This window comes from Staurois parvus, unplaced genomic scaffold (assembly GCF_062004578.1).
Source record: "Staurois parvus isolate SC_StPar_1 unplaced genomic scaffold, SC_StPar_1.0 ptg000818l, whole genome shotgun sequence".
Taxonomy (NCBI): domain Eukaryota; kingdom Metazoa; phylum Chordata; class Amphibia; order Anura; family Ranidae; genus Staurois; species Staurois parvus.
The window spans coordinates 10,604,937-10,617,597 of record NW_028318614.1 but is presented as its reverse complement, the minus strand read 5'-3'; the positions used below and the strand labels follow the sequence as shown (position 1 = coordinate 10,617,597).

Sequence of the window (12,661 nt, the reverse complement as noted above, 5' to 3'; positions counted from 1 at the left end):
TGCGTTTATGTTTGTATGGTTAGTGTTAATAAATTATATTGTTTATCACATATCTGAAGTCTGTGTTTCCCTGCATCAGTCACACACCTCTGGTCACACCTGGGAGCCCTGACAAGGTGCTACACACAAATAGAAAAATCTTACCTAGTATGATGTCCCTTGTGTTGATTCTTCTGGTTTCAGTAGTAATCCTCCTCAGTCCTGCACTCCCCCACCCCTGCTGCCATAATCTTTTGGTGTGGTGGGGGTTAGTTCAACTAAAGAGCTATTAGAAACTCTCATCAATCGAGCCTGCCTATTACCACCATTTCCTGCCAGATCTGCCATTCACAGAAGCCATTCTACAGCATATATGAATGAGACAGGATCTCTGAATGAAGGGTGTGGACATGACCTATCAATCATCTGCCTGTCCAGCATGCATAGATTCTGTTCTATGAAAGATGGATTAGGCAGAAAGGACAGGCATAGTCATTTATAGAAGATGTAGTATGGCTTCTGTGAAGGGCTGATCTGGCAGGAAAGGGTGGTAATAGCCACGTTTTCTCGATGAGAGCTCCTAACAGCCCTTTAAGTGTATTAACCCCCCCTACACTGGAATATTACAGTAGTGAGGGTAGGAGGTGCAGGACCAAGGAGGATTATTACTGAAACAAGAAGAGTCAACACAAGGGACACATCATACTAACTGTAAGTTATATCCCTTATGCTGATTTCTTCATTTGTGTTTTTGCCTGCAGTTAGGCTTTTTTTTTCTTAGAATCTTAGCTCAGAACCTGTGGTCTTTGCTGGGTATATAAAGTGGTCTACACATCTTCCTGGCTTGAGAGATGGGTTTTTTTGCAGAGAAATATTAAACAGTTGCTGTCCATGCTCTGCACAGAGAGGCACGGATAAGGTAAGACGCTAACATACTGGACTATGACATTGATATAATATTGGTATTCTCATCTGTAGCACATCTAGGACCTCCATGTGGTAATTTGTTAATTTAGAAATTCATGTTATATTACTATACTTATAATGGCCACAAGTTGGTATTTGTATTTTGAAAAACGAGTTTGATTTATTCTATTTTATTAGAGGTTACACCAGTCCATTTCATCCTAATTCATCTTATCTGAAGAGATATAGCTTCAATTTTGCAACAGAACTGAAAATTTACATTACATTCTACTTAATAGTTACATTTTAATTCTTGGTTATTATTTGGAAGAAAATGGACTAGTTAGAAAAAAGCTTCCTGTAATTTTCCTCATGCAACTTTTACGATATTGGCTTAGATCTAGACATCTACCCCAATAGAGCTCCCTGTAAGAGAACCAGAACATTCCTCTTGGCTTGGCACTGAACTCCTTGACCAGCACCAACACCTGTTGAGACCTGGTTCTGTTTTAAAAATGTGTTAGAGCAGAGATTTGCTGATACATACTGTTTAAAAGTGTCAACTGGAAGTAGAATAGTTAAAGTTTTTCAGCAATAAGAAACTGCACTGTTCTAACAGAAAACAAAGCATAAAATAGAAGAATATCCAGATGCGCGGAACCTTCAGCACACAACCTGCGGGACATAGACTTTCTTTCAATGAATGCAGAATATTTTTAAAACTGTTCACACTATACAGCCAAAAATATATTTTTTTGTAATTAACATTCCTTAATGGATAAATTTACTTTAAAACAAAGTGAATTTATCCTTTTTACCTCCTTTCCTCCTCCACAGATGCATACTTACCTCAATTCGGTATCCATAGTTTCCGCTGTTTGTTTATATCCAGCCCTGAGCTTTATAGCCCAATAGATCTTTGTGGATCAAACTTTGATCATCTCCAGCCTGGGAAAACAGCCTCTTAAAGGTCAATGGGGCTGTAATGTGCAAGCGCAGACAGGACAGAGAAGACTTACATAGCTGGATGCAAACTGTGCAGCTGATTTTGTCAGATTGAGGATAAATTGGCTATACACTATTGTATTCTGACAGGTGGAACCTGTGGCTGTTAGAATACCTGAACAATCGGTGCTTCTGATTGAATGTAGACATTGTTTGGCCAACATTCTTCCAACTGGCTTCCTTGATTTTCACATTGAAGAATGTGGAGTGATAGGATGCTGGCAGGGCCACCCACAGCTTGAATTTTGTTAACGAACCAAACCTAGGCAGATATGCGCATCTCTAATTATCAGCTTTATAAATATGGTGGGGTTAATTACTTATTGTGTTCCTTTATGCTTGCTTTCAAAGTATATCTAAAGTTAACATTGTTATTAATTTTGGATAGAGTAGGGAATGGTATATATCATCAGCAATTTATACAGTGCTTTACATACAGAATATTACAGTATATTATTATTATTATTATAATACAGGATTTATATAGCGCCAACAGTTTGCGCAGCGCTTTACAAAATTAAGGTAGACATTACAGTTACAATACAATTTGGTACAAGAGGAAACAGAGGGCCCTGCTCGTTAGAGCTCCAGTATATATTACATTCACATCAGTCCCAGCTCTCAGGAGCTTACAATCTAAGGCTGTTAACTCTCATTCATACATACACATACTAGGGCCAATTTATATAGGAGAAAATTAACCTAGCAGCATGTCCTTGAAGTGTGGGAGGAAACTGGAGCACCCGGAGGAAACCCATGCAGGCACAGTAAGAACATGCAAACTCCAGGCAGGTTTTAGGCTAGGTTAACACATTCAGGCGCATTTTGCGTGGACACGGCAGCCCATTCATTTGAATGGGCTTCCGTGCCTCCTGAAACACATGGAAAGGGTCCCTGTAGCATTTTAGAAATCGCAGCTCGCACTGGAACTGCAAGTGCATTTGCAGTTCTCAGTGCGAGAGCTATTTCCAGTGCATGCAGCATGTCATGATTAATAACACCCGTGTGCATCCAGCACATTTTTCTGTGTGGGTGGTTGTGGCTGTGGAAACAGTTGCAGACCCGAAGCAGGAACCACCCGCACAGATGTGAACCTAGCCTTAGAGATTTTTACAAATCTAATACTTGTGTTGGTCTCATTTTGATCCAACAGAACATGTTTTAATGTATCTTCTTATTCTTTTACTGCATATTTCTTATTACCTTACAGCTCTAGTTACATTCTTTTTTCGTGCATTAGTAACATGTAGGAAAGAAATTAAACCTTCTCATCAGACTCATTTTGTTCCCAACAGCTCACATTACTAAATCCTCTCCAGTATTTTGCAGAGAGTCTTTTATTCTTTCCTCTGCTATCCGGGAGTGATGGAAACCAGTGGTTACACTGCTAGACTACACTCTACACCTATGCACACCAGCCATGGCTATGAGCAGGTGACAGGAGGGACGGAGTTACAGAACAGCCCAAGCCAGCAGATCCAATCCACTGTGGTGACAATAGCGCTAGAGGAGCCCCCTGTCCGAGATCACATTATATGGTCGCTCTTCAATGCCATGTATATGAACGTCTTCTGCCTCGGATTCATCGCTCTTGTATATTCTGTCAAGGTAAGATGGAGTCTTCAGGCTTCATGTCAAGAATTTAAAGTTTTTGTTTTGCCCACATTCTGCGGAAACAGATTTGATTTAATTGAGCAACTTTGAAACTTGGCAATTCATCATTCTGATTAAAGTGGGTGGTGATTACCAATTCATATTTGTTTTCAGTGAACAAATCACCTTTGATTTAAGATCTCTTCCACCTAACTCATACTGCAGAAAAGTTACAGTCATACAGTTAGGTTGGCCATAAATGACTTGATGATGATAAGTCCTGATTTTGCTCATGATTGAACCATATGTGATTTCCTTGGTTTCTGGCAGTCGGCAACACTAATCAAAGAGAGTTTACAGCTTGTTGGAACATTTTCCTCTGATCAGGCCTGATGATCCTTGGATGGGAAGAATAAAATACTGAATGTGCACACTAATGTGCAAGAATCAAAATGGCACCAGATCTCAAAGCAACTCAATGACCATACACATAAATAATGGTTATTCTTTGATTTTAACACTAGTCCCAGATCACTCAATTTAGCAAACGTTTATAAAACATTTTAAACATGCTTTAAATAGGTTTCTTAAAGCATTCTTCAGCTGCAGACTGGACTTGTTAAATACACACTTTAATGGGGGTGCTTTAAAGGGAACCTGTCCCTGGGGAGAAGCTAACCCGACTTCTCGAGACTACTCTCATTTCTCTAGGGCTCATAAATGTTATTCCCGTATTGATCATATATTCCTCCATACACGTTCACTTTCTAGACTTTTTACAGTTAAAATTCTTTTTACACCTTGGTCCGACCATGACCCGGTTCTTTTGATACTTTCGTCTTGGACACATGGGAGAACTGCTCCTCATTGGCGCCTTAATGAATCTCTCTTGGGTAACGCTTCTTATTGTCTTGATATCTCCACACATTTGAAATTGAATTTTGAAATGAATAAGGCAGATGACACGACTCCAGCTGTTAATTGGGCGGCTTATAAAGCATCGGCCAGGGGGTTTCTTATTCAACTGTCTTCACGACTTAAAAAGACTAAATCTCAAGTGTATACTGATTTTGTTGCCCAACATAAACAGACTCCTGATCCTGCTCTATTGGTTAAACTTGACCAGGCCCAATTGGAACTTAATTTGTGCCTTACTACAACGGCGGATAAACAGTTACGTTGGGCTAATCACACATTTTTCACTTGGAGGGACAGACCAGGCACCCTATTAGCGCGCAAGCTGTCTCCTAAACATTCTCATATGGCTCTTCCTAAAATCAGACTGACTACTGGTGCTTTATCTCAGGATCACAGTAAGATCCTCCAAGAGTTTCATTCCTTTTATACTGATCTTTACCGTTCACCTCGAGGGGACATTTCCTCATCTACCAACAGTTTCCTGAATTCCATGACTCTTTCTTCTTTTCAGGAGGCCCATTGAGAATTAATGGATCAGCCTATCGCTTGCAAGGAGATTCAGAACGCCTTAAAAACCTTAGCTCCACATAAATCCCCAGGACCGGATGGCCTTCCTGATTCCACATATGACCCATTATTTTAATTATTTACGAGACGCGGGAGTGGTGCCTTCTGACGAAAATAAAGTGTTCATTAGTGTCATTCCTAAGTCCAATAAAGAAACTACTGCTGTCTCTAATAATCATCCTATCTCCTTGATTAATTGTGATCTCAAGATTCTCACTAACGTTTTGGCTTTACACCTTCATAAAGTTTTAGCTCATTATATTCATGATGATCAATCAGGATTTATTAGCGGTCGACAAACACTTGATCAAATTCGTCGAACTTTGGCACTATTGTCAGCTGTACAATCTAATTGGGACAATTGCTTGTTGAGGGAAGTTCTGCTGTTGTCTTTAGATCTCCATAAAGCTTTCGACAGCCTGCCTTGGGATTATTTATTTCAGATGTTAGGTGCATTTGGGTTCAGCTCCTCCTTTTTTACTTTGTTGTTGGCTCTGTATTGTAATTCTTCAGCCCGGGTCTCTATTCATGGATACAAATTGCTCCTCTGTCTATTGGGAGAGGTACTAGACAGGGATGCCCCCTTTCCCCTTTACTTTTTGCATTAGCAATGGAACCACTTGCTATTGCTATCCGTTCTGACCCTGCTATCTCTGGTATCTACTGTGGCCAACTAGATCATAAATGTGCCTTATTTGCTGATGATGATGTCCTTATGTATGTGTCTTTACCTAGTCTCCTCCATTTACTTCACCGTTTTTCTATTGCCTCAGGTCTTACTCTGAATTCCTCTAAAACAATTTCTTTGCCCACTTCGGAGGTTTGGTATCTTCGGGACAATTTCGATTTTCAATGGGCCCCCCGCTCTCTTCCCTATTTGGTGATCCATCTCACGAGCTCTAGTTCATCGATATATCGTGCTAACTACCCCCCTCTTTTTAAACGACTCAGGACCGATTTACATAATTGGGCAGATCTCCCTTTATCCTGGTTTGGTAGAATCAATCTTTAGTTATCATCAAATTATGTCTTTTGTCACTAGCAAACTTAAATTACTAACGGAACCCTGTACGCTCACCCCTCTCGAGGTCTCCTGTGGGGCTATGGGGACGGTGAAAGGTCGTCTGTCTAATATATATGCTTCCCTTGTTGATCCAAATATTAAGCTCCCTTATATGGTACATTGGGAAAGGGATTTAAATATTTCTCTGGAGCTAGACACTTGGCGGATCATGGCTGATGCTAAAATCTAAAATCTCGATTAACACTACACTCATTGAATCTAACTACAAAACGCTTCTTCCGTGGTATTTGGTTCCTACACATCTTGCTAAAATGTACCCTTCTGTGTCACCCAGCTGTTTTCAACATTGTGGACAAGAGTGTACTATGCTCCACATATGGTGGAAATGCCCTGTGGTGACTAGGTTTTGGATCTGTTTATTTAACTTCCTTTATTTGGTAAAGGGGGTAAATATGCGTCGATCCCCTATTTCATTTATTGCCCACTGATATTCCTAAGAAATAGGTTAAACTGATTCTTTATATCCTGTTGGCGGCGAGCATTACGATAGCCAAAACGTAGGAAACAGTCAACAATTTCGCTGGTATTAGTTAAGCAGAAACTTAATTGGATTATGATTAATGATAAACTTACTAGTATACTTAACAACAATACTTCTAAATTTAAGAGCACTTGGGATCCATGCATTCGGTATATTTCTGCTATGTAACGGACTCTTGGCTGGCCCTCTCTCTTATTTTTTTTTCTGGGTTTTATTCTTTACTTTCTTCTTCAGTTCTTTCCTCATTTTTTTGTTCTCTATATTTTTGTCTATTATTTTAATGATATTATTCATACCACCTTGTTTATGGAGCAATTTGCTCATAATCGACCAAACTTTGTTTATGCTACCAGTGTATTTCTCATTACGCTCTCCTAGATTGTAAGCTCCAAGGAGCAGGGCCCTCGAACCCCTCGTGTATTGTACTGTATTGTTACTGTACTGTCTCGTGTACTGTCTCCCATTGTAATGTACAGCGCTGAGCAAACTGTTGGCGCTATATAAATATTGTATAATAATATTGGTCGATTCTGTTATTAGTTGCTACACATTGTACTTGAATTTATTGTCTTATTGTTTATGTTTTGCAACTCATCATGTTGGTGGGTTTCATCTCCATCTTTCCGTATAATGTTTCTAAAAATTCTTAATAAATACATTGAAATATAAAGGGAACCTGTCACCAGACCTCAATTGTTAAATGAATCCTTTAATCAGTAGAGGATAATAAGCACTTGCTTGTTTTTCCATGTTTTAAAACTTTTTTCATGTTGTGACCGATGTAAAGTTTGAATATTCTTTCTTCCCATCATTGATTCAACTAATTTAATTTCATTTGGAAGCCCTTAAGGGTCCATGCATGCTGGGCTTACAAAAACGCAAGTTCTTTTGGCTCATATAGAGCAGTTTTGTACACACAGACAATTTAAACAGGTTTCATTACAATGTGTATGATTTCTTCCTGAATGAAAATCACATTCACACTTAGAATGTTTGTTTAACCTCCCTGGCGGTCTAATTATGTCAATATTTTTGAATGTCAAAGCGGTACATAGTTTTTCATGTAAAGTTGTTTTTATTGTGGGCCTGTAATTTTTAGGAATAACTCACTTAAATCTGTCCAAACAAGAGCCTAGTAATCATCCCGGGTATGATAAAGTTTGAAACACAATCATAAATTATAATGTAATAAATATTTATAAAATATAATAATAAATTTAATTCAATAATGTAATCAAACCAAAAACACTGAAATTTCAAATAGAGCACCAAGTTTGCACATCACTGAGCTCAGTCGCAGAATCGTCGCTGTCTTCACTTTCAGTGTCTAATGACAAATTTCCCCACGAATCACTATTGCTCAATTCTGCAAGTGATTCTAATTCACTGTCGCTGTTTTCTTGCTGGTCTAAAAACACTTTTGATCTAAAGGGATGCTTTTTGGATGCCATGGACGTTCTAAAGTTTCCAGGCAGAAAGAACAGTGAAAGTGCAGGCAGGGCACTGGACAAAGCACTAGGGGCAAAACTGAGGTGAAATGGTTTGATACAGTAATGTACTCCTAACAGATTACAATGTATTGTGTGTATGTTATATTTTGTTTACGCCCTGTAATGACACTCGCCCAAAAAGGGGTAGACATGTGGACGGGGGCCATCCGGTTACGTCACCTGGACGGCAACAGTCGTGTTCGCCGGATGGCAGGTTATTTTTTTTCAGGTCGACATTTTTTTTTTTAATAAAGAACTTGTCAAAAACTGTTGTGTTTTTATTAACTTTGATTATTTTTTGGGGGTGAATAAGTAGGGGTACTGTGTACCTCATACTCATTCACATAGGAGGGGCCAGGATCTGGGGGCCCCCTTGTTAAAGGGGGCTGCCAGATTCCAAAAAGTCACCTCCTGCAGACCCCCACAACCATCGCCCAGGTTTGTGGGGAAGAGGCCCTTGTTCCCATCAACATGACACAAAGTGCTTTGAGAAGGGGGGGGCCCTTCCCCTAAACACCCCCCCATGTGGCCTGGTATGGTTTGGGGGGATGCTCGCTCAGCTAGGCTGCATGCTTGAATAAGGGTCTGTTGTAGAATGTTTTTTTGGGGGGGCATTTTTTAAAAACATTTTGGCGTGGGGTTCCACTTTACAATCCAGACCTGGAGGAGCAGAGCCAAGGCACTAGAGATCTCCCTGTTCTCTCTCTCTCCATCCTCTCATTCTGTTGCCAGTCTGTGTGTGGTCCTAGGCTATGGCCGGGCCCACACTGACCCCCCCCTCCCCTCCAGGACCCAGTGAATCATGCCGAGGACTTATCCCCTGCCATCCTGGAGTGCTGCCCATCTTTCCCATTGGGGAAGTTTACCTTTACTTTTTCTCCCATAGTCAAAACAGGAAGTGAGAGGAAATCCCTACCAATTCATTGAATCTCTTGGGCCCCCCCCCAGGTTTCCAGAACCAGTGTACCCACTAGAAAATTTCCACTTTATTACTGTTTATTACTGTCCAGAGGACAACCGAACATTTGGGATTTTATTTTACTTTCACTGTCAATAAACAAGACAAATAGAGAGGGTGATTCTCCCTAATGGGGGCACAGACAACAATAAAAACCTCACAGGTGTTCTAATCCACCTCCTCTCTTATCTAAAGCCAAAGAAAATTCCTTTAGTTAATCAATCCCAATGATTTTCATATTATCATATTTAGGTTTCTATGCATTACTGTTGAACTAAATTATCCAAACAGGTAGAGACTCCAGATTGGCAATTGTAATTTTACATTCCTTAAATACTGCATGCCTAGGCCACTACTTAATTACCACATGCATTTAATTATTTATTTCCTTTTGTGAATTGATTTTAATGCCTTTTCATGTGGTAAATACCATAGTAAATTGACAACTTCAGGATCGCATGCGGTATTTAGCAAAAATGTGTCTGGACACCAAAATACTGCATGTGGTCTGCTTTAGTGAATGGAGCCCAGTGTCTCCCTAATCCTTTTGCTGTCACCAATGTAAAGCCATCCATACATGGATTAAAATCCAAATAGTTCAGCAGGAACTGGCCTAATTTCAATACATGTATGGGCACCCTAGTTGTACAAAAGTCGCTCTATCAATCGACTTGTGTACAACCGCCTGTTGGATTTTTCCTGAACAATTAGTGCTATAGCCGGCAACACTAATCATTGTGTTCTGCTGGCAGGGAAGGCTCCCTGCCAGCAGAACACAATAGCACTGCAGGAGGGATTCCCCCATATCAACACTGACTGTGTTGATGGGGAAATCGAGCAATTTGTTTCCTTCTACTCATGGTGGAATATATTATATTATATGTTATATATTGCCGCACACACCAGAGATAATTAATTGTAGGGCCATTATTTATGATTAACTGTAAACCGATGACCTGTAAGACCTACAGACAATATAGTGCATGTTTGTTGTTGTGCCATTCCACAGACACGTAAAATTGTATTGCTTAAGTGGTTTTTTGCATAATTTCATTTAACTTGGGATACAGCCCTGTAAATCTTTATAGCAAATTTCAGACACTTTATAAACTCTCTTTTGCCCCTGGCGTGCAATTACTTTGCTCAGTTCATGCTGTGAAAATTCGCCTTAGGCTGCAATGCATATTGGCAGTGTTGCAATTTTATATGGCAGGTCACTTTTATAACAGGCTTTCTACTCTCTATTTTTACGGAAGTTCCTCCACTCTCTATTTTTACGGAAGTTCCCTAGTGCCTATTAACATTCACAATATTCTAATATGACACTTGATTCTTGCTTTATCATAGCAAATATCAGATGTGCTTTTCATTTTCCTATTTTTCTTTTTTATGTTTTGCAGTCCCGGGACAGGAAGCTGCTGAAAGACATGAATGGTGCAACCGGCTATAGTTCCATGGCCCGGAAATTAAACATCGCTACCACTGCGGTTTTTATTTTCATTGGTATTATCATAGCAATCGCTTTTATTGTTTCTTCAACTGCATCATACAGCTACGCATATGGATACAGATATAGAAATTGGTAACAGCTCAAAGGCTGTAATTCCTAAACATCTTTTGGCCTCTTTTTCTTTTCAATTCTATCTCCTCTTTTTATACCTCTGAATGTTGGATCAAAATGTTATTACACTAGCTGCGAGGTTTATAATCTGTAAAAGGGTATAATGTTAGTTTGGCATTCACTTTATAATGGAAAAGGTGACAAATGTGACAACAATGAATAGCTAATGCTGTCTCCTTAGCTCCTTAGGATCCATTCACATGTGGTCTGAACATGCAGCTGAACAAGTTTCAAAGCAGCTGTCAGAGCCTCGATTAATTTCTATGACTGACTGGAGAAATCATTCAGGCATGTTAGGGATTAATTTATGGATGGGGCTTGGGGGTTAGATGTGCACTGCATGATGCTATCTGTATGGGGACTCACAGCTGTTGAAGCTGGTCTAACTGTGGTGAAGGGTAACAGCAGTGTCCCCCATCTAGAGACATTTCCTCATGTGAATGGACCCCGTGAGCATCCATCTACTCAGATCTGAGAGATTGGTAATAGACCTGCATGGATTTATTGCCTATGAAATACAGATGTCCTGAAAGCACTTATTGGTTTCCTTCACACCAGTAAAAAAAAGAGCAAATAAACATGCCAGTTACCCAGCTCATTCATGTCAATCTAATTCAGTGGACCATACTGTTCTACTTCTTTAAAGTGAACTAACAAAAGATGTGCTATATTACTAAAAAAGCTTCTGTGCCTCTCTTGGATTTAGTTTTATGTTGTACCATGAGGCCTGAATTGATGGCTTAGCCAACTGCCTTTAATATGTCTGCCGCAAAAGCCACTGTTCTAATTGGGCAGCAAGAAGGCAACCAGTGACCCTATGTCACCAAGCCAGGCTAAATCAGATATCAATGAAGTACAATTAAAACTAGCTAAAAATATTTGTCTTTGCTTACTAAATGTAATAATTGCCATTTTGTAATATCTGTGTATAGGCAAGACTTTTAAAGTTTAAATCAGAATACTGGTGTGCTGAAAAGTAATAGTTAGTATGATGAAAAATATAGACTCCGCCTCTTCTTTTTCTTTATATCCCTTTATAAAAGTTGTTTGCAACTTTGTTCTAATCCAACGGTTGTTTTAAAGTTTTTGATGTACTTTATTTTATCTTTCTTTATAACCAAAGTTTAATGGCTGTTGGTCATCACCTTTTACATACATAAAGAGGTCAATGTACCAAATGTTTTTCTATTTGCTTAAAAATAAAACTGATAATAAACTTGTATCTTCAAAGTGCTATTTTCATAAATGCATGATAGTTTTCTTCAGACTTTGCAGCTTTTCCAAGAAAATATGTATTTTTGATACAAATTCTATTGTATTTTAACAAAATGTTGCATATTCAGTAAGAAAGGCTGTGTGTTGTAAAATCATGACAATCAGAAGTTAGTTTGTTCTGTTTGGTTGGTGTATTAAGATGAATACTACTTTCATTTTTCTGTAATCCTAACTTTTAAATTCTAAATTTTAATTTGATGAAGTATGGCAAAAGGTTGGCTTTGTTGGCTTTATATCTCATTGTAACAGTTGTTTCACAACTTGTTTTCTTTGGCAACACTTTCTTGGTTAGAACTGTTTTCTGTTTGTTATTGTGGTTTTGCAATATTCTTAACAATGGCATGCTTAAAAAATAAAAATTTGAGTATATCCCAATATGCCAACAATGAGTTGACAAATTTGTTATGTGCTGTATCAAACCAAAGAGGAATGGGGAAGATCCTTGCAACAGGAATAATGTTTAGAAGATCTTGATATAATAATAAGAAACTGGTGCACTAACATAATGGTAAAGCAGGAGAAAGATAATTAAAGCAATTCTAAAGGTTCATTTTTTTTACCTGCTGTGTGCAGTGGTTTTGCACAGAGCAGCCTGGATCCTCCTCTTCTTGGGTCCTCCGCAAGGTCTCCTGGCTCCTCCTGTCTGTCGGGTGCCCGCACAACAAGCAGCTTGCTATGGGGGCACCCACTTCTGCATGTGCCCATTCACACACGCAGCCGCAGCTTGGCCCTGCACCCTCTCTGTCCTCATTGGCTGACTGGCAGTAATTGACAGCAGTGGGAG

The 12,661-nt window shown here is 39.3% G+C and overlaps 1 protein-coding gene across 2 annotated transcripts in view; it reads left to right on the top strand.

The window, feature by feature from the left end:
* The window catches only part of LOC149444071 (interferon-induced transmembrane protein 1-like), a 41,136-nt gene extending 28,884 nt beyond the window's left edge, over positions 1 to 12,252 (top strand). The window contains exons 1-3 of one of the 2 annotated variants that reach the window (XM_089654949.1): positions 828 to 898; positions 3,186 to 3,498; positions 10,382 to 12,252. In XM_089654949.1, coding sequence (XP_089511075.1) covers positions 3,256 to 3,498; positions 10,382 to 10,567 — 429 coding nt within the window. In that variant the 5' untranslated portion in view covers positions 828 to 898; positions 3,186 to 3,255 and the 3' untranslated portion in view covers positions 10,568 to 12,252. Of the gene's footprint in view, positions 1 to 827; positions 899 to 3,185; positions 3,499 to 10,381 lie in introns of those variants that run through there. The other variant, XM_089654950.1, reaches the window with a different exon arrangement.
* Positions 12,253 to 12,661: the final 409 nt, after the last annotated feature.